This window comes from Drosophila montana, unplaced genomic scaffold, assembly GCF_035044405.1.
Source record: "Drosophila montana isolate Dmon_TW-CO22-7 unplaced genomic scaffold, ASM3504440v1 contig_3325_1, whole genome shotgun sequence".
In the NCBI taxonomy this organism is placed as follows: domain Eukaryota; kingdom Metazoa; phylum Arthropoda; class Insecta; order Diptera; family Drosophilidae; genus Drosophila; species Drosophila montana.
The window spans coordinates 192878-217658 of record NW_026998209.1 but is presented as its reverse complement, the minus strand read 5'-3'; the positions used below and the strand labels follow the sequence as shown (position 1 = coordinate 217658).

The window sequence follows — 24781 nt, the reverse complement described above, 5'->3', positions numbered from 1 at the left end:
TGTATGTATGTATGTATGTATGTACGTATGTACGTATGTATGTATGTATGTATGTATGTATGTATGTATGTATGTATGCATGCATGAATGTCAGTATGTATGTATGTATGTATGTATGTATGTATGTATGTATGTATGCATGCATGAATGTCAGTATGTACATATGTGTGTATATATGTATGTATGTGTATGTATGCATGTATGTATGTTTGTATGCATGCATGTACATATGTATATATGTGTATATGTAGGTATGTATGTATTTATGTATGTATGTATACATATGTACAAACTTTAAACTTCACGAAAAAAATCTTATAATCGCACTTTCCACCGAGGAGGCTTTTTATACCCTGAACCCATTAAAATGGGTAAAAAGGGTATTAAGTATTTGTGCAAATGTATGTAACAGGCAGAAGGAAGCATCTCCGACCCCATAAAGTGTATATATTCTTGATCAGCATCAATATCCGAGTCGATCTAGCCATGTCCGTCTGTCCGTATGTATGAACGCAAGGATCTCAGAACCTATAAGAGCTAGAGACTTGAAATTTTAACGGTAGGTCCTCCTAGTCCCCGCGCAGTTTGTGTCCGATATTCGGATTCGAATGCATCTTTCGAAAAGTGTAAGACACCCCTCAAATAAATTTGAACAAAGATCTTTGAAAATGAGTTTGAGGCCGATCGGATGGTAAACAAAAAAGGTTTCATAGAAACGTTTTTCGCGATTTTTCCGCACATACGGGTGGAATTTCCCGAAACCCCGTCTTAACGTGCACCTTCATCACATAAGTTAACTTCAGTGAAACTTTCAGTTTCTTAGCTCTTCCGGTTTGGGCTGTGCGTTGATCACCAATCAGTCAGTCAGTCAGGACGAACAGTTTTAAATATAGAGATATATTTTTATATTGGAGGGTATTATGAGCTTGTCAAGACCCCATAAAGTCTCTAGATTAGCATCAGCAGTAGAGTTGATAAAGCCATATGCGTCCGTCCGTCCATCCATCCCTCCGTCGTCTGTCCATATATCCGTCCGTCTGTCTGTCCATCTATCATTCCATCCCTCCATCCATCGATCCATCCGTCTGTCTCTATGCGAACTAGTCTCTCAGTTTTATAGCTATCGTCCCCAAAATTTGCATAGGTCCTTCCTTCTGTTGCGGGCAGTACATATATCGAAATCGGTCGGATGGGTCTATTTGGCTGCCATAGGAAGATCGATCAAACTATAGATGCTAGTATGGTCTAGTTTTTGGTTTTCAAGATCTCTTGACCAAACTCTGCATTTATAGGCCTTACCCTCGCCCTCAACATATATGCAAAATCTTATCAACATCGGACTACAATATCATATAGCTGCCATAGGAACGATCGGTCGAAAAGTAGGTTCTGGTATGGAAACCTTTTTGTTTAGTGGAGATAACTTGACCGAACTCGGGATTTATTAGTTCCTCCATGAGCCTCATATAAATATGCAAAATCTTATCAACTTCGGACCTTATTCTTTTATTATAAAATACATTGATTATTTTATCTATAGCAAACTCTAGGCGTCTTTAGACTTTCAGCAGGCACCGTGCATACCCTGAACATACACGCTCAGCTAAAATAACAGTAGAACCCTCTCCGGGGAATACTCTTAGAAGAAGATTTAAATTATGATTGAAAGCTAATAATGATGATGTTGAACTTGAAACTCGCTTTCACAAATGACGTAATAGACTACAAAAATAGTTAAGTACACGACTATCAAGCGTATGGATGCACTCAAACACACCGACACACACACACACACTGAGGCACTTGTGTGCGCCTCGGGAGGGGGGCAATAGCCACAAGCAAAGTCAAAGGCAAGGGCAAGGGCAAGGGCAACTGCTAGTGGCTAGAGGCAAGAGGGAAGAGGCTAAAGGCCGAGGCGCAATCACGCAGACCGTGTCCAATTAAAAGGCGCCGTACATCATTTCGAATGCAGCACCAGCAAAATGGAAAAATCTACAGGTGGTGGCGGCAGCGCTGGCGACGGCGACGGCGACGGCAGCATTTCAGATTTGAGTTTCCTGCACGGCGAAAAGAAAATTGAAGAAAGAGACTAAAAAGTAGGCGGCTATCGGCTGCAGCAGCAGACAGGATAGCCAGAATATGGCGACAGCAGAGCGTTAGAGTGCGAGGCAATGGAAAATAGTAAAACAGACGGCATTTGCATTGTCAGCTAAACAACAGGTTGCACGCACACACATGCATGCACGCACATGCTGCTCTCGCTCTGCCTCCCTCTCTCTCTCTCTCTCTCTCGCTCTCTTTGACACAGAGTGTGCGTAAGGGCAGCGCCAGGACAGGACAGCGCAGCGATCGTTTTTGTTTTTCTTTCATTTTTTCAATTTCGTTTCGTTGCCGTCCGTCCCACCGTCTCGCTGTTCCCCCTACCGTTTTGGGTATGTCAAATTATTGTAATTTATTATTGCATGCCAAGTTAATGAGTCCTGTGTGCGCGCTCTCTCGCTCTCAACAATTTCGCTCTGCCAACTGCTGCTGCATGAACAATGAAAATCGAAAATTGTTTTTCGAAATGCCGAGCGAGCAGTCAAAAGAAGAAGAAGTAGAGGAAGAAGAAGAAGAAGACGATAAAGGAGAACAAAAAGATATTTCAGTGCACACCTTCCTGCATTTAATCCAGTGGAAAATCAAGAAAAATAATGCGACAGGCAGGTAGAAAACTGTTCAAGTCCATGTTCTTTGATTGCCTTTTCTTTTAGGTAGGAGTGTGCGTGCTGGTGTGTGTGTGTGTGTGAGTGTGCGCGTCTGCATTGATTGAACAAATTTGTTTTTTTTGCTGTTTCTGATTGCACTCTCCTACGAAATGGAAAGCTAATCAAATTGAGGCTGGTCAAGGGAGCAAGACGTACACAGCAGCAGGAGAATGAAGTGTATTTAAGTTTGAAAATAACTATGCAAGCAGAGCTTTCAGCGCAAAGCTGAGCGTGGATCTGCATTTGTCATTCGCTCTCCCATTCACACTCACTGTCGCACTCCGAGCAGCTAATTGAACTGCCCGCCAGGGGGCGCATTTGCAGGCATATGTTAGCCGCTGTTTAGTCCCTTGTTGTTGTCCAACCCCGCCCCCCTCACAACACACTGTCGCCACCTATAGGCACTCACGCTATTGAATCGGAAAACCTTTTAAAGCGCTTTGCGCTGTAAGCAGCGCCTAAAAGCAGCTTACAGTTACACTTACCCACACACTGGCAAGCACACAAACATTCAAACGCACACCCACACACGCATGCGGATGAAAAATTTTTGCATAGCAAAAAAGCAAAAACAAACACAAACACAGTCGAGCAGTTGCCCCAGAGAGAAAAGTTTTCTGCACGATTGCGATGCCCTTTCAATGAGTCCGAGACCGAGCCCTATTTACATGCACGCCCAAGGGCAGGGAGCTGGAATAGTAGCCACCCCCCTCATCCACCTCATCACACACACTCCGTACATAATCCCATAACTTTTCATTGTGCAAGTAATTCGTGTGTGTGTGTGTGCATGTGTGTGTGTGAGCATGTGACAATTGGTATGTGTGGGTGTGAAAACTACTAGAACTAGATTAGACCAGGCGTTGATTTTGCTAGAGTTGGCAGTCCTGACTTTGCGAATGCCCTACATTAGAATGACGAATACCTTACATATATTTCACTGTTAGGCATACAGATATTACACTTCTCTACACTCATTTCATTCTCTGTACATTTCTATGCTACTGCATATATACACCATGTTACGTATACCTAAGCTGCTCTACAGAAGTCTACACTGATGTAGACCAGACCCATGTTGCTGTACTCAGCATAAATATAACTCTGAATCACGTTTACTATTTTCTAGACTACTCTACACAATTTATATACATTGTTTAAGTACTCTACACTTCACAATACCTTAGTGGATATATTTCTACACTCATCTACACTGGTTTTATTCAAACTACACTACTCTACACTAGTGGGCATTACATCTATATACCTTTCAGCTACTCAACACGAGCTTTACAACTCGCACTGTTCCACACTATATGTAAATTGCTCAACAGTAATCAATATCAAACTAATATTAAATTGGTCTACACAGCTCTACACTACTCTACATAGGTTAACATTTTTATTATTGAATTTTGCACAAATGTATTTGATACCAACACCATACGACTAATGCATAACTCTCCACAACTCTACACTGGTCTCCACTAGTCTACACCAGCCCCATGTTGCTTCATATTGCTCAATTGCAATGCAACATCACTTTTGCATAACTCTACACGACTTTGTAAAGTCTCCACTTAACTCTACACTACAGCGAAATCGATTCAACCGCTCCATCAGCTGACTCTACATAAACAATTCGACCAACTGACCACACAAACGACCATTGCTCAACACTGATTTATGCCTACTTGCCAGTGTAGCGCACCGCGATAACAACAACAACAACATATTGATCCAATACAATAGTATATGTAAATTTTTCATAGATTAAATATATTTACATATACACACAAGACCTTGAAAGGCGCTCAACGCACATCACTCCGCCCGCTTTCACTCTTCCAACCACCCCCCGCACCGCCCTCCCATCCTGCCCCATGTCAGCGACAGGCAGAGAGTCGACATCCTGGTCTCTGTGCTGTGTCCTGCGTCCAGGAGCGCTGCTTCCGTTTGAATAAAACGCATTTTTCAAAGCCTGAGCTAAAAATGCCAATGTGTGTGTCTGTGCATGAATAATGTACATACATACATATGTACATATATGTATATACAAATACAATTTACATATGCATGTGTGTGTGCGTGTGCGTGCGTTTTAGGCGTTTTGGCCAGTTGGCAAACAGAGCGTTTGCCGACGAGGCTCTGGGGCGGCCCCAGGGCTCAGTGCCAGTCAAACGCCAGCCCTCTGCCCCTTCTCTATATAAACAGCCCCAACCCTATGCCAATATTGAAACTTTCAACTACACACACACACACAATTTGTGTGTGTGAGTGTGTGTGTGTCTGTGTGTGTGGACCACTTTCATTTTTCACCCACACAGAACGAGGCCCGGCTAACTGCCGGCTGGCCTCCTGGACGAGACGATAAAAAAGCTTAGGTTTATGCTTTCGCACATTTTAAGCCACCCCCCCCCCCCCCACACACACACGGTGACGCCCACCGAAGAGCGGCCACTACAAGAACATAAGGAACGTCTACTGCAAAGCATGCGTAATTTTTGTGAAGTGGGAGGGGGGGACTTGGAGTGAGGCTTGTTGGAGCTAGCGGGCAGGGGACTGATGTGTGCGTGTGTGTGAAGGGGGTAGGCGGCAGCAGGCTGAGACAAGTACAGTAAAAGCTCTGACAAACGAAACTGTTAAACTTTTCGCTTTATTGTGCTTATATCTCATGATTAATAACAGTATTTGTTTATACTTATAGTTAAAATATGTTAAGGATGCGATTTCAATGGGTTGCGTTGATGCGAGTCCGTACTGTATTTCCTTGGAGCGTGTGCGTACGCCTATGGGTGCTTTCACTGTACATGCGACAGCGCGCACATGTGCCCGTGACGTACTCCCGTGCCACATGCACCCTCAACGCCCCCGCACCCTTCACCTATGGCACAGCCTGCGGCTAAGCTGTCCGGCAACGAATTGCGTTTTGATTTTGCATGGGCTTTTATCCAAAATATATAAAAAATAAAAACTGTATACGCTATTTGAAATGTAAAGCACGCATGTGTGTGTGCGTGTGAGTGTGTGTGTGTAGCTGATTTGATTTAAAATTAAATAGGGTTGACTTTAAGTTTTTGGCTAGCAGACTTAAGAAAACGCAATAAATAACGGCAATTTCTACTACAACAACTAAACACGGCCCAAAGGATACATATGTATGTCGGAAATGACATGTGTTTGTTTTATATGCAAAAATATGTGCATTTAAATACATATGCGAATACACTATGAGCACACAAGTTTGTTAATTAATCGTTTAGCAGTCGGCCAATTTGCTTTTGATCGTAAAAAGGGATGCATAAAAATATAATAGCATTTAAATGTGCCGCCATTTGTCAACGCAGAAGCAGCCTTGCCAACCTAAAGTTTGTGGCAGGCGTTGCCAACCGTGTGTCACCTCTTAATGCGTATAACTAGTTCGATTACAAGAGTTAGTTTAGCTCATGAACCAAAAAGGCTTGCTTATAAAATGCATCGCATTTAATTTATTTCTACTCCGCAGTTCCATGAAAGTAAAAGTACAATATTGTGTTGAGAACTGCACAGTCTTGACACAAAAAAAATATATGTATATAACTAAAATACCAAATTAATTAATACTTAATAATACTGTAACTTGATCAGTTTAGTGACTTCGTTGCTTTAAATAAATGGTTTTAAAATTAAATAACAATTCAAATATATTTGCTAGAATTGCTTAAATATACTTATACTTTTTAAGCTAGGCGGCTAAATTACAGTTAAAAATACTAAAATCGAACAACACGCTCAAAATTGTAAGCCCAAGGTTCTGCTCATTTGAACCAGTTCCGCTGCGCAGCTCTATCGATACAAAGCTAGCGCCAAGCGACAACAACGTTCGAAAAAAAACTGCTCTGCTGCCAACAAAAATCGAAAGGTGCAGTTAATAAAAATAAATAAAAAGTGTCAGTGAATTCGCGACCATGACTACGATTCGAAGTCACAGCGCTGGCCACACGAATAGCAACAGCACCAACAACAACAACAGCAACAACAACCAGAATGGCGACTCGCCGTTGCAGGCTGCGCTGCCGCCGCAGGACGCGGCGCTTGCGCAGGCCATTGGCTATGTGCGGGAATTTAGCAGCCAGGCGGCGGCTTATCATCAGCTCAAGACGGAGGAGTCGCTGGTGCATCTGCTGCGGAGCATTGCGCTGCTGGGCACAAAAGTGCCGCCGCATTGCTATGCGCCCGCGCCTGGGAATCTGGAGCTGGCCAAGTTCTTTGTGGATCTGCATGCGCTGATGAGCGCCCTGGACGGCGACAGCGATGCCCTGTGGAGCTGTGTCACGCTGCTGCAGCACTGCAGTCGCAATCTGGAGGCGCGCAGCGCCATTGTGCAAAAATATTGCTTTGTGCCGCTGCTGAGCTACCTGCTGAAGCGGACGCTTCGGCCGGAGCGTGTGCAGCGGCTGTTGCTGCTGCTGCAGGATCTGACATACGGCATACGGATTGGCTGGGAGGAGCCGTATCTGGTGGTGCTGCTGGAGCATCTGGTCGATCTGGTGCACAGTGTGGAGGACTGCGATCCGAATGCCACAGACGTGGACAACACACAGGCACAGCTGGCGCTCTCCATACTGGTCAATCTGTGCTACAAGAACTTCGTGGTGCTCTTTCTCTTTCTGCGCAGCGTCAACATATCCAGCTTCAGCCGGCGCATACAGAACTACGGCCTGCTGGCCTACAAGATGCTCATCATCCTATCCGAGGATGTGCACGCCTTCGAACAGCGCGAATTGCACACATTTCTGCGCACCGCCTTTGCCGGCATGGAGGACTGCCTGAAGCAGTGGCATGTGCCCCAGCTGCGACACATTGTGGACTTCCTGCTGGACGCCCAGTGCCATGCGGGCCTGCAGCGGGCCATGCTCAGCTATGCCCACTACTGCGAGGACATTGAGCGGCTGTTGAATGTGAGTCTGTGCCCGTTCGCGTATTTATGCTGACAACTAATTGCATATCTTGTCATTTGCAGCAAATAGAGGCGCGACGCCACATGGACGACTCCTCCAATGAGGACACGCGCAAGCAGCAGCAGTGCTGCATGGAGCTGATCTTTTGCCTGATTCGCCATGTGCTGCAGCTGTCCGAGAACAATAGTGTGATCAGCCTGGATGCCATAACAGCGCGCCTATACGAGCTGATCTGCGACTGGCTCGAGTCCGAGCTGTGCGGCGTGGCGGCCATTGAGCTGCTCGGCTCGCTGCTGCGGCTGGGCAAGCGTGGCGCCGTCTCGCAGCTCATAGCACGCGAGCCCGCCAATGTGGTGAAGCTGGTGAACAGCGCCGAGCGCAGCGATACAAAGCCCGCCCTTGTCACGGCCATTCTGCGGCTGCTGCTAACGCTGCTGCGCGAGTCCAAGACGGAGAAACTGGTGCTGTCCAAAATATCCGAGTCCTATTTCGATAAGATTCTGGCAGCCCCCTTGAGCTTGCTGCCGCAAATGCTTAGCACACAGACGCTCGCCCAGTCGGAGGTGGAGAAGGCCATCTACTGCCTGCTGCTGCTCATCAATTTCGCCAGCATTGCCAAGAAGGCCTATTGGGACAAGTGTTGTGCACTGCTCGAGCTGCCGCAGCTGCAATATGCGCTGGCACGCGCCATGCTCAGCGGCAATGAGCAGCTGGTGTCCGCCATGCTGCAAATAGCACAATTCGAGCACTTTCCCAAGGCAGCTGTAGCCAAGGTAAAATCTGCTTCTGTGCAGAGTTCCACATGCCACTAACCTTCTGCTTGCTGCTTTCAGTTTGTCTCCAGCATTGGCAGCAATAATAGACAGGCGAATCCCAGCCCTGAGCAGGCGGAGCAGTGGCGCAATTTGAGCGCAATTCTGAAGAGCCATCGCACCTTTATTGACAAGGAGCTGTCGCAGCGCGTGAATGCGCTAATCGAGAGCATCGGGGATACAATGCGTCGCAATGAGCTGCACTCGGCGCCCGTGTCGCAGGTGATTGAATTGTATAACCATCGCATCGATAGCCTCAACTGTGCCACACAAAACATGCAGCAGCGCCTGGAGCAGGCCAGCGTTCAGCTGTGCCACAGCACCCAGCTGACCAATGTGCAAAACGCGGAGCTGGAACGCTTTCAGACCAAAAACTTTGAGCTGCTCATCAGCCAGGAGCGGTAGGTACTCGCAAGAGCAACAGCTGGAAGCTGCAGCTAATCCTTTTCTATATTTGCACAACACAGCCTGCAGACGCAGTGCAAGGATCTAAAGGCGCAGGCGGGACAACTGAAGACAAATCTTAGCGATCTGCTCAAACGTTGGTCGGAAACTTCCGAGCAGCTGCAGGCCAGCGAGCGCCGACTCTCGGTCAAGCAGTCGGAAATAGCGGGCCTGCAAAGAGATTGCGAGGAGCTGCGGGGCAATCTCAGTGCGAAGAGTGAGGAGCTGTCCAAACTTGAGGCGCTTAGCAAAGATAATGTAAGCAAAAGCAACTATAGTCGACCCCTCTTAAAGATCATTTACTAACCCCCGATCTCTGTTTGCAGTGCACACGCATCGAGAAGCTCAAGAAATCGGTGACTGCCTATGAGCAGGACATCAAGGAGAAGCTGCGCACCATTGAGGAGCGCACCACAGAGCTGGCCAAAACGCATAAAGCGCTCGAGGAGCAGCGTGAGGCGCGCAAAAAATCCGAGGATTTGGTTAGCGTGCTGGAGACGCAGCTGCAGGAAAAGAAAGAGCAAATCGAGAACCTTGAAATGGAGCAAAAAGAAACCGAAGATCTGCGCAAGACAATCTTGAGCCTAATGGAGAGCAAAAAGCCCAAACGCAAAGCATAATTCATTGTTTAAATATCATTTATTTATTTCTACAATATTGACCTAGTTGTGTGTTTAGAAAGTTAAAGGCCCGTAATACAACACAATAACAATCTTACAATTTTAATTATACATCTAGATTTTGTTTTTCCATTAGTAACTATAATAAATTATACTAAATCGCATGACTGAGCCTACGGCAAACAAATTCGATCGAAAGATTGTTAACTTTTATCAATGTGGTTTTCCGTTTGTGATACTTTTTACTTACTTACACACCTGAAAAGCCAGTCAAACATTTTGTTATTGCGCTGGCATACAAATTAACAATTACTCATTTTATTGCCGACAATACGTTTAAAAATTAAAAAGTTGTAAAAAAGTTTTGCCACTTAAGCGACAAGAAGTATTATATATAAACAAGGTTCTAGCTGAGTTTTGATCGGATTTTTAGACAGCTGGAAATACTAGAAGAAACAGCTATAACTAACACCTAAACGAGGTTCCGTTTGTATATTAAAAATCTATTAAGCTCGGATTCTTAGTTAGTACAGTGGTCGCTCGTATATCCTGCAGAGATTTGAAAAGTCTAGAAATTAGAATTAATATTTTCATATACATTCGACGCTTCGCATTTAAAAGTTGTATTTATTGTTTTCCGTTTTGCATTACAATAAAAGCCATACAATTTTTTTAATATATGTATATATATATATTTATTAATTATACTTTTTATATAGAAAAATATGCCTTAAGTAATGCACATGCTTGCCAACTAGAAACGCCTGTGCGAGGGACCACTGTATTGTGTCATTGCAGATTTATTGTACTATAGTGTGTTTAAAATTCACGTGGAAGCCAAAGCCTCTGGCCCCGTTCTGTGTTCGAATAAAAAATCGCATCTGTTTATTTTTTTAATTTGGTTGTATATACATTTTAATGCAAGCATTAACAATACAATGCAATTGATTGTTGCTGAAGTGCGAATGAAAAAAAAAAAAAAACGAAAACATTGTATTACAAATTCCAACTTAACCGAAGAGAAATGTATTTGGGGTGGTGGGAACAAAAATAATATATTAAATATATAAATTACAATATTACAAGTGCATATACATGGGAGTTGCGCGTGTGTGTGTGTGTGTGTGTAAATTTACTAAATGTTGGCTAAATAGTGAATTTGATAAATCGACCTTAGGCTCTTAAATAACTAACACCAGCTGCTTTACTCGAACAGGATAGTTAAGGAAAACGACTTGAGATGAAAATCTTATTGTGTGGAAAGCGCGCAGCAGAAGAAGAACAAAATTACAAAAGTCCGGCTGAAGATTAAAAACAGAGAAAATCCAAAAAAAAGAAAGTCACGAAACTAAAAGATATATATAATCAGATATATATATGTATGAGTGTATATAGAGCAGTATGTACAGCTCGGGGATTGGAAGCCTTTACGAGGGAATGGAGTCGCAAGTGAAGCAGGAGCTTTAACAACAACAAAATGGGCAAACTTGAACTTGGACTGTGTTGATTTCGATTAGGTATAAAAGTGTAGGCATCCAAAGTGTGTAGTGTCTGTGTGTGCCCCATGTGGCGACTGCGGCTCTTACGAGCCGAAGTGCTCCTTGTCCTGGTCGATGGGCTCGAATTCATAGCTGCCACGGCCATCGAATTGCAGATAGTAATCGTGATGGACCCAAAGCGATTTCCGATGCGATACGGTGAACAGAGTGATGCCCACCTCGCGGCAATAGCTGTACATCTTGCCCTCGACATCCACGGAGACGGCACTGGTGCACTCGTCCAGAATGGCGAACTGCGGCTTGTGATAGAAGAGACGGGCCATGGCGATGCGCTGCTTCTCGCCGCCGGACAGCACATCGATCCAGTCCTCGATCGCATCGAGTCCATTCTCGCGCTGCTCCAGATATGTCAGCTGGACAATGTCCAGGAAGTGCAACAGATCCTCGTCCGATTTGCCCAGGCGGCGCATATCGTCGCGCGTGTGCGGATAAATGATCTGCAGAGCGAGAAAGCAAATGTTTTAATACGCATAATAATCAAGAGTGAGCGAGATAGCAGGTGCATGACACTTAAGCACGGAATCACAGCAATGAAAGCTTAAAGCTCCGGCGGGCTTTCGATTAATCGAGCAATCAAGTAAATGGAAGGGAATAGCAATAGATGCCTTACGGACAAATAGCACAGGTTAGAGCGAAAGAGAGAATAAACTAGAGTACATTTTATATGGTTTAATGTGCCTTCAATTAAACAGAGAAAAAAGGATAGATGCCTTTTGCATTTATGTAATTTGAAAGAGAACAAGAGCGGATAAAGAATTAAATTAGACGAAGACTGAAAGAGCTTTAATAAGCTTTTAAGCAATAGAAGTCACATGACAAAAGAGAGAGACGGAGAGAGAGAGAGAAGTGACAGAGCTGTCCTAAAGCTTTCATGTGCTTTCAAACAAACAAGGCAATATTTAAGAATGGCATAGAAATGAAGAATACAAGAAATCTGACTTAAAGCTTTCATGTGCTTTTAAACAAATTATGGTATTTAACATAAAACTGGAGCATTTGTTAAAATATGAACATCGTTCCGGAGGGAACAATAAATAAATGTATAAAGCTTTAATGAGCTTTGCAGAAAAGTGAAACAACAATGGGTAAAGGAGCGAGAGCAAGAGAGGAGAGTTAAGTGTTGTTTTGTTTGAAAGCTTTTCGACTAGAATAACCAAAGTCATTTAAGGAACTTGAGAAAATGCAAATGATAAATTGATGAAATGTTAGCTTTGAGCTGTTACCTGATCACGCAAGCTGCCCAATGTCATATAGGGGCGCTGGGGAATGTAGAAGAGCTTGCCACGCGATGGCTTTGTCACCTTGCCGCCCCACGTGGGCCACAGCTCGCCGAGAATGCGGAAGAGCGAGGACTTGCCGCAGCCATTGGGGCCACAGACCAGGACATTGGTGCCAGATCTGCGAAACAATAATCAAATAAGCAAAAGATGAGTTGCGGATCAGAGGCGCGACACAGAAACTCACTTGACTTCAAAGGTCAGCTCCTTGAGCAGCACATCGCCATTGGGCGTTACCAGAGGCACCTGCTCGAACCGAATGATATTATCCTCGAAGCACATGACGCCCTTGTTGGGGCCAAAGCTGCCGGCGCTCGCATCGGTGCCGCCATTCTGGGTGATGCTGTTGCCATTGACCATGGTCCGTTCGTAGGTGCCCTTGTTGAGATCGCTCAGCACCTTGATCAGCTCGGTCATGCGGGCCGTGAAGCCGGCCAGCCGGGACATCTCGCGTCCGGCCAGCACCAGGCGGCCAATGGCCTCCGCCAGCTTGACCAGCATCCGTCCGTACGTGTAATAGGCCTGCAGACGCTGGCCGCTGTTCTCGCCGGACAGCAGCGGATGGTTCTCGGAGAAGAAGGGCAGCGACACCGCATAGAAGCCCACAATCGAGGCAAAGTCTGCAAAGAGAATCAATTCAATTTTGGCATAAATATCGTTTATGGACAACAACTGCAACAAGTAACAAAAGCTATCTGTGGCACGCCGAAGATCAAATACACACTTTCGTCAGGGAACTATTTCTATGGAAGCTATCATTATTATTTATTATTATTAGGATATATTCATGTTTTTTAAACATTTTACATTTATGTGATATACTGCGACGGGCAACAAGTTATCAAGATACAAAAGCAGACAGACGGGCGGGCGCCTCGGGTTTGTTGGCCTGATCGTGAATATATATGTGTATATATACAATATGGGTTCAAAGATGTCGACTCCGGCTGTTTATACTGATTATGAATATATATATATATATATATATACTGCCAGGTCGAAGACTGTCTCCGATGCGTTATAGATTTTGAGCAGAGGGTATCATAAATGGCTGATGCAATGCGGAAGGGAGACATCTCCGATCCCATAAAGTATATATATATTCTAGATAAGTCTCAGTCTCCCAGTCTCCCAGTCTCTCAGTGTGTCCGTCAATCAAGGACTTTTATCGATGGCACACACTCACATTTGCCGACGATGTTGTCGATGATGCCCATGCTGACACGGAACTCGAGGAACTTGCGCAGATGGGATCGCAGCTTGGAGTAGCTGGCGAGCAGTGTTAGCTTCTCGCGCACGTTGCCCTGGTAGAAGGCGACCTCCTCGGAGTTTGTGATCAGCCTGCTGTTCACATAGCGGAACTCGCCCTCCAGCTTCTGCTCCTCGACGGTCAGGCGGCCGGTTGGGCGACGCAGTCGTGTCAGAAAAACGCCCGCAAACAGCAGATAGAGCATCAATATGGACGGTGTCTTTCCGCCCAGATTCACGGTCAGCCTGTACACATAGATGAATATGTCCAGCACCGGCTTGCTAATGTTCGAATACAGATCCGTTGCGCTCTCGCAGAACTTGTCAATGTCCGTGGTCAGCAGCTGGTCCGCGTTCGCTATTCGGTTATCCAGATTCGACATTTTGTAGTACGTGTAGCCACTGGAAGAACACAAAAAGAGCAAAAACTATTTTCACAAATGTTTAACATGTCGATTTTTGTTGTATTTCATAAATTTCCTGGTTCTAGAAAGCAGATATGCCAGAGAACTTGCGTATTCTATTAGCTATAATATGCATTATCTAACAATTGGGGCTGCAAACAAACAAAAGTGAAGTCGCTGGTTCAAACCAACTTCATGACTTTCATTTCATTGTTTTTGTTGAATTTCATGGGCCTAGAAAGCAGTTATCACAAAGAACTTACGTATTCCAATACATATAATATGCATTATATAACAATTAGGACCCAAAAGTGAAGTCGCTGGTTCAAACCAACTTCATGCCTTTGATTTTATTGTTTTCGTTGGATTTGTTGGGCCTGGAACACAAATATGTCTGCGTATTTCAATACATATAATATGCATTATATAACAATTGGGGCTGCAAACCCAATAGTGAAGTCACTGGTTCGAACCAACTACTTGCCTTTCATTTCAATAGGTTCTCGAACCTGTTTTTTTAAATTCCTTAACCTTGATTGTGGTTCAAATGTTGGCTAGCTCCTCATATGCTATACGCAACATTTTATATTTTTAACTGCCCGTTCTACTGAAAATATTGGAAGCTCTAAATATATTTTCATAGAGAAATTGCGGGCTAGATTTGTTATGCACCCAAAGTTGGCATTTACCGAATATGCTTTGATAAGTCCAATGATTGGGGCCTAATGTATTTCTCCTCTAAAAGTGAAAAGTATTTCATCATTTAAACCAAAACATTTTTGACGAGCATTTGGTTCGATTAATAGTAAAGAAATGTTGGGTTCGAACTGGGTTTTGGTTCAAACCCAGTTTGCAGTCTTGATTAATGCATTTATTTTTGGAAAAATATTTTGAATCGCTTTTCTTATGAACAAAACGTTGGTTCATGATAAAAAATAAAGAATTGGGTTTGAACCGGTTTTGGTTCTTATGAGCAAAACTTTATATTATTAACGCTTAAATAGGTTTGCGTTCTTTTAAATCTATATATTTGTATTAAGCTCGAATAGAATAGAATATTTATAGTAGGATTGAACTGTTGAATCATTAGTGCAATTACTTGATGAGGCATGCGAAAGTATATTTGAAATTGTGTGTTTAAAAAGCTGAATACAATAAGAATCATACAGAGATTAGTTAGTCGGGAATATGTATGTACGTGTATATACATATGTCCCAGTCAAGCACTCTCCTCTCGAGAGTCAGCCTTGATAATATGATAATGAAAACGATTCGATTGGAAACCATTTATTGCATTTGCCATGGGCGGCGTTTAATGAAACAGGTATTTTATGTATACAGGTAATGGGTATTTGATTTATTTGCTGGCGTCTACTCACTTGAGGTACTGACTGTACAGATGATGCGTTAGGTTTGTGCGGAAACGCAGCTTCAGCTCGCCCAGACTCCATTTGAGCACATTGGTGACCACCGAAATCTATAAAGGCAACACCTGATTAACACACACCTGTCTAACAGACGGCCACCGGGAGGCTAGAACTTACAGCCGGCAGAGCAGCGAGATATTTAAGCAGAGCCGTCTTGAACTTGGCCCGGTTCATATGTATTATGGTGCTCTCCACAACGGTCGCATTCTGTATCATCCAAATGTCGCTCACGGATCGGCCGATCAGCGAGCCGGCGATCAGCAGCAGGAGGCCCGTCTCGATGCACCAGAATCTGGGTATGAGTATGGCTGTTGGCACACCGAATACATACATATATATATATATATATATATATATACAGTTAGCAGACGAATCTATACTCTATATATACATATATAGGTAGATTGATATCGGGTTTACTTACGCAGCAGCTGTCGCAGCTGTTTAAAGAATACTGAATTCACGTGCGCCTTGCTCTTCTTTTTGTCCTTCTTCTCCGATATGGTATACTGAATTTTATCCTCATAGCCCGATTTCCTGCAAATAAACCAATTATATGAATTGTTTGTTTAGATCAAATGTCGCATAAATTGAAATTTGAAATAGTTTAAAATTCCTTTATTTCGATATCTGCACACACTTTCGATAAATATCGATAAAAATCGATTGTCAGACTACGTTACGACTACGTTTTAGGCATAACTCGAGTAATATAGCAGCTAGTTATATTTAAAGCGGAATTTAGCTTCTCGTTTGGCATATCTAGATAAATAATTCTCCCATAAATTGTAAAAAACGAATTCTTTTAGGCAGAGCCTAACGCTCAGGTATGCACGCGCTTTTTTATGCCAATGTTAAGCTATCAAAATTGCATAGTAATCGGACTCCAAGCGCCGAAGTCAAATAAGAATACAGTTCCCAATGGGGCAAAGACGCTTGTGTGTGTGTGTGTGTATATATATGTATATGTATGTGTGTAAGCAAAGAATGTTTGCAATGGCAGCTGGCTGCTGGGCTTAGGGTATCTGCTAGTCGGACCCTTCTTCTTGTTTTGAAATTATGTAGGAATATTTGTTCGAAAAACCTAGTCACATAGCATATTACCAGGCAAACAGCAGAGCCTGGCATAGTCTCAAGAGTCTCAGCAACAGGTCGGACAACAAAGCAACAGCAAAAAGTCGCAAGCATTCAAAAAGTGTGCCAAAAAAACGCAAGTACAGCTGACAAAACGGGTAAACCATAAATAGACAGAATAAATATATAGCATAGTTTATATGGAGTTCTCTTTTTGCAGCAAGATGGCGGCCAGTGTTGGTAAATGCCGCGAGGCGTATCAACTGCTGCAGCCGGAGGCGCTGAGCGGGCGCAGCTACAATCGACTCCATTGCACCGTCTGCCCCTGCCCAGTGGACACTCGGGCTGCGGCATGCCACATCGGAGCAGCGCATGGTGCTCTGAAGGTCATGGAGCTGGAGAGTCCGGATCGCTGGGAATTGAACGAGTGCCGCGTTCTGCGCAAGCTGCAAGGGACATCCCGCGATCATCAATCTGCATTATAGTGGAGGCCGTGGAGAAGTCCATGCGCCCGCTGACCGAGCCGCAGGTCACGCACATCATGCGCAACATAGTCCATGGCCTCGTCTATATACAGAGCATGGACATTGTGCACAGGGATCTCAAGCTCGACAATGTGCACGTCCGTGTGGAGAAGCGGGCGCCCCTGTGGGTCACCGATGCGAAGATCGCCGACTTCGGCCTGGCCTGCGACTGTCCGCCGGGCAGGCAGCTCTTCGATATTGTCGGCACCAAGGAAATTCAATGGGATCCGTGCGGGCGGAACATCGATTCGTTCAGGGAATGGTTCAATTTCTGCGATCTACTTGCCCATATGCTGAAACCCCAGCCCGAAAAGAGATGGAACGCCGCGCAAATATCGCAGCATCGATTTTTCTCTGAAGTATGGTACAGTTGCACCTGATCAAGAGAGTTTTTTTTTTCAGTTTTTGGTTACCTCTTTCGCTCGTTTGTTTTTTTTTATTCAAAATCGTATTCGTTAAATTCTCCATTCAAAATTGGTAAATACAAAAGAAAATTCTTGTTTTAATGCCCAGAACAAAGTAAAGTGATCGATCGAGTCGATCAATCGATCAATAATCGATAAGTATCGATTTTTCATAATTTAGTTTGTGCTTCTCTTGGCGTCTGTTCAACTTGAACTCGAACTTAAATCCTCTGATCGCGCAGTTCAAGTTTTTCTAAAATAATTGATAACACGCCGTTTACACGAAGTCGATATGTATCGATTTTTGATCGATAGATCGATAGTCAACTCGGCTCGCGTCGTCCTGCTCCAAAATACTCTGTATGAACGTGTCAGACCGGAAAACCCAGGGGATATTGCCTAAAAATTTGAATTTAAAATTCTCTTCTATCATAAACAGGCTCTTTTTATAGTCACAACTCGAAAAATACAAGCTTCTCACATCGAAGGTTCTCATTATCGTAGCTTACCTTACCCCAAATTTTTTTTACACTCTTTATCAGTTAAACATCGAAATGCGGAAGTCTGAACCATGAACGAATTTTGAACTTTTTCACAGACTTGATTGATGTTCTCTGCACAGCTTATCAATAACCTGAATGTTTAAGTTTAAACGCCAGATATCACCAAATTAGTATTAAATATTTTGAAAGCACCTTTGAACCAGCTCAAAAGTACTGATAAATCAACTTGCATGTGGGTTTTAGCTGAGAACGGGTTCGGAACCAGTTTAATAGAAGTAGGGAAAAGTGTTGAGTATATAGATCCTAAATAGCCTAGTCTTTTAAGGGGCTATATCTATAACACTTCGTGCCAATAATTTGCTCTTTCTAGAACACTTTGCTTTAAAGAACAGTGTTGATAAGGGATGCAATTGTGGCAAAGATTAAAGATTGTAGCAATTAAAGACCAGTGTTGATAAGGGCTTTAGCTGCAATTGTAGCAAATGCAAAGTCTAAAACATATTAATAGGAGTAAGAAAAAAATTGAATATCTATAACACATCGTGCCAATAATTTGCTCTATCTAGTACACTTCACTTTAAAGACCAGTGTTGATAAGGTTTTTAGCTGTAATTGTGGCAAAGATTAAAGATTGTAGCAATTAAAGACCAGTGTTGATAAGGTTTTCAGCTGTAATTGTAGCAAATGCAAAGTCTAAAACATATTAATAGGAGTAAGAATATCTATAACACATCGTGCCAATAATTTGCTCTATCTAGTACACTTCACTTTAAAGACCAGTGTTGATAAGGGCTTTAGCTGTAATTGTAGCAAATGCAAAGTCTAAAACACATTTGTGAACAACTATTGCAACAGATTTTACCCACTTTACAAGCGCAGTCGTAATTCCCATTAAAATGGGACACGAGTCGGTTTTGATTGCAATTTAATTGTCGCGTGTAGCGGAAATTGAAAAAACGATTTGGCTGGAAGAACGACAGCATAATGAGGTAGGTCCACGTGTATATCTATCTATGCATATATATATATATATATATATATATATATAGTATATATCTAATCCGATGCATCATTAGCGAAGCACTTAATCAATATTGGAGTGCGGCATCTTCGACTTTGCAACCGGTTGGCCTTAATTGCTTTGCCCGGATGCGGATGCACTGCAGCCGATCAAAAGGGCAAACCGTTCCAAATTTCATAGACCGCCGCCTCCGGTTGCTTATCAGGCGGGTCGTGGTATTTGTGGACTGTGGATTGTCGGGCTGTCTTGTGGGTGGCAGTCAAAGCAAAGTGCAAAGTGCTCGACCGTCCGTCTTATCAAATGGCCGTGGACGAGGCCGAGACCGAGGCTGAGGTGTCGCCTGCCGCCGGCTGCCAAATTGCGGCCGGTTTTTTATAAAATTTTGATGATTGCCGATGACTTGCACTATTTCCTAATACATACATTCTTCTTCTTGACTAGCTATTGTTGTTTTCTTTTTTTTTTTTTCTCTTCATTTATTTTTAGTGGTCGATGGCGAGCGTCGAGTTTTTATTGTTGATTTGCTCACTTCTATCAATTCCAATGGATTTACACACACACACACACACACACACGCCCATTGTGTTTATATTAAGGCTGTTGCGTGTGTGCGTGTGTGTGTGTGTGCGTGTGTGAGTGGGGGGAACGTGTAACACGTGTTCGGGTCCGTAGGTCGGTCAATCGCATTTGACGATCAACGATGCCCCGTCGCCAATACTAGAGATGTGCATGTGAGATCGTGAGCAGGCACGAAGACATTTAACAACACTAGACTTGATTCTAATTGGAGACCCTTTGTCTGGCTCTTGGACCTTTCGTGCTGTAATTGGAACACAATTTAACTCTTACTTTCCCATTTGATAAAAATTAAAGCAAAACTAATTTTGTAACCATTTAATATATGTTTCAATGTGTTTTCCAGACATTTGTGTGTTGATTTTAATCAATTCGCTTCATTTTCCATTGTTGTTTAGCTGTGCCTGTTTTTATCACAGTGCTTTTTGTTGTTGTATGTTTTATCGTGCTCTGATTGGGAACGGACAGCTGCGATTGCGTCCATCTCTAATCGATACTTTGGTCTGATTGGAAATTTTCGCTTTTGCTATCAGCTGCTTTTCCTGTTGCTAATCGCGGTGATTAATCGACTTAAGCAGCCGGCGGCGCACATGGAATCCAGCATAGGGCAAAGGGCCTTGCAAGCGCGGCAGCAGCAATTTGTTATGCGCTTGGCAATTAAGAGCAGAGTAAAATTTATATGTTAATTTGGTCAGCATTAACCAATAGGAAGAGAGAGAGAGAGAGAAAAAAAACAGTGTTGCATAGTTAAAATATATGTATACACACATTTGCATAGGTGCGTGCGTGTGCGTGTGTGTGTGTGTGCATGTCCATAGGGGCAAATGCGACGATCGCTTTTTCGGTTTTCGGTTTTCGTCTATTTCGCCTCTTGAAGTTTGGCCAAGCAAATTTGTTGATTAACAAACACAACAACAAAACAGACAGGGCTAAAGAGAAATAGACGACGACGTCAGAGTCACAGAGACACACATGTATACACAAAATGTGCATATGTATTGCTGCCGGTATTTTATTATCATCGCCGCGTTGTTTAGCCAGCAACAAGACAGACAAGTTAACACATACATACATATACATATATATATTCATATATGCATGCATGTGTGAAAAATGAACAGATTCGTAACGGCAACTTTTGCCGTGGGTGCAAAGTTCAATATCATTTCGAGTGTCTCATCAATATACATGTGCATATATAAATATAAAAATGTATGTATGTATTTAGTCAGATGAAAGATGCCACTTGATAAAATCTTAAAGCAAGCGCTGACTGCGGCTGCTGCTACTTTTTTCTACTTGCACTATGCAAGTCGTTTGAATGTGTGTCTGTGTGTGTGTGTGTGTGTGTACGGGTTGCATATATATTTAATTCATTCAAATGTGCTGTTCATTTCACGCCCAAGCCAATTTAACGTTAATTTCAAAATTGACTGTGCCAGCAGGTGCATGTGTCAAGCGCTTTGAATTACGCAAATTTAAATGCATATATTCGGGGCAGCAACAGTTCCACATGCACAAACACACATACAATAACAAACAATGCAGTTTAACAGCAACAATTACTGTTAAACGCGAATCTGTCAATTAATGCTGCAGTTGCGCGTCATAACTCTTATACGCATCGATATGTATGTAGATGTGTTGGTATACAATTTGTATGTTTGCCATGAACGAGCGTTTTTGTTTTTGTTTTCTTTTACCGTTTGCAATTGCCGCAATATAGTTAACATTTATATGTGTATGTATGTATGTATTTTTAATACGCTGAAACATTGCGCAACAACCGGCGACGCAAAAAATGTTATGTACCTGTAGAATACCAGGCAAAGATAAACAAAAATTAACATTCATTCTGGCGAGTGTGTGAAATCCAAAGGCGGAACAGACGAATGTGCCCGGCAACAATATAAAACGAAAACCCACCATAAAAAAAAACAACAACACATACGTATGTATGTGCGTACATTCATATTCCGAAATATAAATGCATATTTATGTTAACTTGATTCTTATAAGCAAACAATTTCAATAAACGAAACAAAATATGTACACATTGATTTGCTACTTTCTCTTTATTTACTTGATATCAAGTTCAGATTTGTTACAATTCGATTGCAGTGGCAACTCTTGTGTGCAAACCAAATCGAATGAACTTACGAGATTGGAATTTCATGTACATATGTATGTCTGGCAACTCTTTAACAGTCTTTTCGGCTATGCAAGTGCATTTGTTGTTGTTTATTATGTTACACACATACGCACATACTAACAAACTTATGTATCAATCAGCCACTGCAACAGCGCAAGAGATGCACACACACACACACACACACACACTCGCATGCAAATTGGGAAATGTAAACAAAGCAATGCCGGCAAGTGTTTGTGAACTGTTTGCATGCACATATATACATATGTGTGTGTGTCTGTTTATATTCATTTCGATTGCATTTTCGCTTCAGCCGCCGCCGCCGCCGCTGCCGCTGCCGCCGTAGACGATGCCTCATGTCAAAGTTGTTGCACTTTGCAACACCGATTTGCATAAAAGGCCTTTTATCACCTCCCGCTACCAGACGAGTAGACGAAATTGACAATGCAAATCGATGTGCAAATGTATTAAGCGAAGGGCGTGAAAGGGGAATAGACAGCAAAGTAACCCGATTTGGCAACAGGTTGACATTTTTAATTAACAGTAAGTGCTATCAAACCGAATCGACTTGAATTAAATGAGTTTATTACTAGTGTAAAAAGCTATCGATATCGACTACAGCGAACAAAAATCAAACAGTTTATAACACTCAGTTTAGTTACACTGAATGTGTTCTCTGTATTCTCTTGATTTTATACCAAAAGTAAAAGTATACTCAAACGATTTGAAATCTATCAATTAATTTGTTAAATATGTAACTATTTGCCTGACAATTCCTGGTAACTATAATTTTGACCGACTTTCATACGAAAAACATTCATAAAGAAATTGTCTTTTTGCCTGTGTTATGACTAAACGATACGTTTAGATAAGAACCCAGATATTACAATCCATTGTTATTGCAAATTTTATGGCCAAAGAGAGAAGAGTGTCATTAAGTAAATGGAATATAATTTAGCCAATGCATAGTATATACAAACATCCCTATCACATATCGTTGATATATGTACATACATATATGTATGTATGTATTTGACCTGGCCACGAGTGAAATGTAGTCTATACAAATATTAATTCCAATGCCCCAACAAAGCAACTACTTAGTCTAATTGTGAACGTCGTGCAAACAAAATTTGATCACAATTTCAATTAATTAGACCAAATGCTATATATACACGTAGTTATATCTATGCACATACATATACATATCTATGTAAATAGATATATGTATGTATGTATGTGTTTATATGTACATGCATGTGTACAATCGCAGCTAGATAACAACATTTTAGGGACAACGTGTTCGAGTTAAACGTTAAAACATTTAACAACAGCCACTCAGACGGGTGAGTTTCGAGTTTTGGCAACCGCAGATTAGATATCGGCTTTATGGCACTAACAAGTGCAATTGTCAAAAAGAAAAAAGGGAAGAAAAACAAAAAGAATACAAAAAAAAAAAACCGACCTTTTCACTTGTCGGCACGTGAAATCCAAATAGAGTGGATTATTAGCAGCTGTATGGGTATGGATGAGAGCTTTTACCGACTGGCACGAGTATCGAATTACGTGTAACGAGGGGCATAGTACGAACAGGGCTAGCAATTAAGGTACATAGGAATTAAGTGTTTCGACCTAACACAAAAGCAAAACCCCGTAAGAACCGATCATTTTGGAAAGCTAAAGATGAACTGTCCAGGGGGAGGGGGAGGGGGGGGGTCAAGTTTCATTGAGATGTCTCTAACTCCTCTACGGACGAATAGATCTAATAGATATAGATCCATAGCTACATTTGGCCAGATCAGGAATATCTATACATAAATATATTTATATATATGCACAAACACGTCATGGAATAAGAGCTATTTTATATGGCTACAGGGTATTACAACCATTAAACAGGCTGGTCACATTAAATGGACGACCCCTTTTGAAATTAATGTGATACGAAAAAAAAAAAAAACACTGCTGCATATCGACAGAGCAGCATGAAAGAGAAGAAGACAAACACAAAAGGGAACGCCAATTGCGAGCACTCGATCAGCTGGGGAGCAATAACTCTCGATATTACGGTTGTTGCGGCTGTTGTCGTCCTTGGACGGAAGTGCTGCAAAATGGGGCAAAAAAAAAAAAAACAAAACCAGTTAGGAGCCGTCCGCTATGCACAAGCGACGCATCGTACGATCCACATTCACACACACGCACGCACACACATACAGCAATACAAGCCAATGCGCTTCACATGAGACCAGTGTTGCCATGTTGGCCATTTTCTAGCTAAAAGTCAAAATGCTTGTAGCCTGACAACGGTTTATTTAAAATATATAACGAAATTAATAGTAAAGTTAGGACATTGCGTTCTATTTGAAGCATAGCTTATTTAAGTCATATAAGCTTATTCACACCTGATTTACAGTGCGATAAATATAAATAATGTAATGTAGTATTAACCAAGTTTTTTCTATATTGAACATCACATAACATCAAAGCAAACACGCTTTCACATTTGTTATTTAGGCTATTTTTAGCATTTTTTTTTTCTTATTTTGTTGATTTAGCTTTTTTGCGCTTCAGATTCTCGCAGCACTGGCTGCGCATAAGAAAAACATCAAATTCGAAATTTTCAATGTCAGGCACCTTCGTAATGCAGCCAAGACCTTGCCCAATATGTATGGGAGCTGTTCTGGGGGTACTCACCTCTTGTTATTGGATAGTTTGCCATATGCGATTATCCATAGAGCTGCCGTCATGCCAGCCGCGCCGACGATGGCGCTCTGGTTTTGCGCTAATTTGCTCAGAGCCGGAGCCATTTTTTTGCGAAAGTATTTGCACTCTTTCGCACACACACACACGCACGCACGCACAAACGCACTCGCTCGCACTCACGTGGGCAAAAACAACAAAAACCAAAAAAAAAAAAAAACAGACAAAAAGAAATGCGTTTGTTGTTGCCTTTTTGTTATTTATCCTGCGTGACAGCCCTGTGCTTTCGCTCGCCCAACAGCCCTGCCTCCAGTGAGTAACTCTATCGCAGTGTATACGTGTGTGTTTG

At 42.5% G+C, this 24781-nt stretch overlaps 3 protein-coding genes across 3 annotated transcripts; 2 read left to right on the top strand and 1 right to left on the bottom strand.

Annotated features, from left to right (window-relative positions):
• Positions 1–6573: 6573 nt before the first annotated feature.
• On the top strand, positions 6574–9674 carry LOC135434472 (uncharacterized). The gene is made up of 5 exons (XM_064691070.1): positions 6574–7687; positions 7750–8460; positions 8521–8900; positions 8967–9201; positions 9270–9674. The coding sequence occupies exons 1-5, from the start codon at positions 6695–6697 to the stop codon at positions 9561–9563; spliced, it is 2613 nt and encodes an 870-aa protein (XP_064547140.1). The 5' UTR covers positions 6574–6694; the 3' UTR covers positions 9564–9674.
• Positions 9675–10170: 496 nt separating this feature from the next.
• On the bottom strand, positions 10171–24601 carry Pmp70 (ATP binding cassette subfamily D member Pmp70). The gene is made up of 8 exons (XM_064691071.1): positions 24427–24601; positions 15903–16015; positions 15596–15786; positions 15431–15528; positions 13586–14049; positions 12587–13019; positions 12346–12520; positions 10171–11559 (listed from the first exon to the last, which is right to left on the bottom strand). Exons 1-8 carry the CDS (start codon positions 24537–24539, stop codon positions 11146–11148), a joined length of 2001 nt encoding a protein of 666 aa, XP_064547141.1. The 5' UTR covers positions 24540–24601; the 3' UTR covers positions 10171–11145.
• On the top strand, positions 16212–17456 carry LOC135434459 (uncharacterized). Its single transcript, XM_064691056.1, has 2 exons — positions 16212–16710; positions 16773–17456. The coding sequence occupies exon 2, from the start codon at positions 16797–16799 to the stop codon at positions 17454–17456; it is 660 nt and encodes a 219-aa protein (XP_064547126.1). The 5' UTR covers positions 16212–16710; positions 16773–16796.
• Positions 24602–24781: the final 180 nt, after the last annotated feature.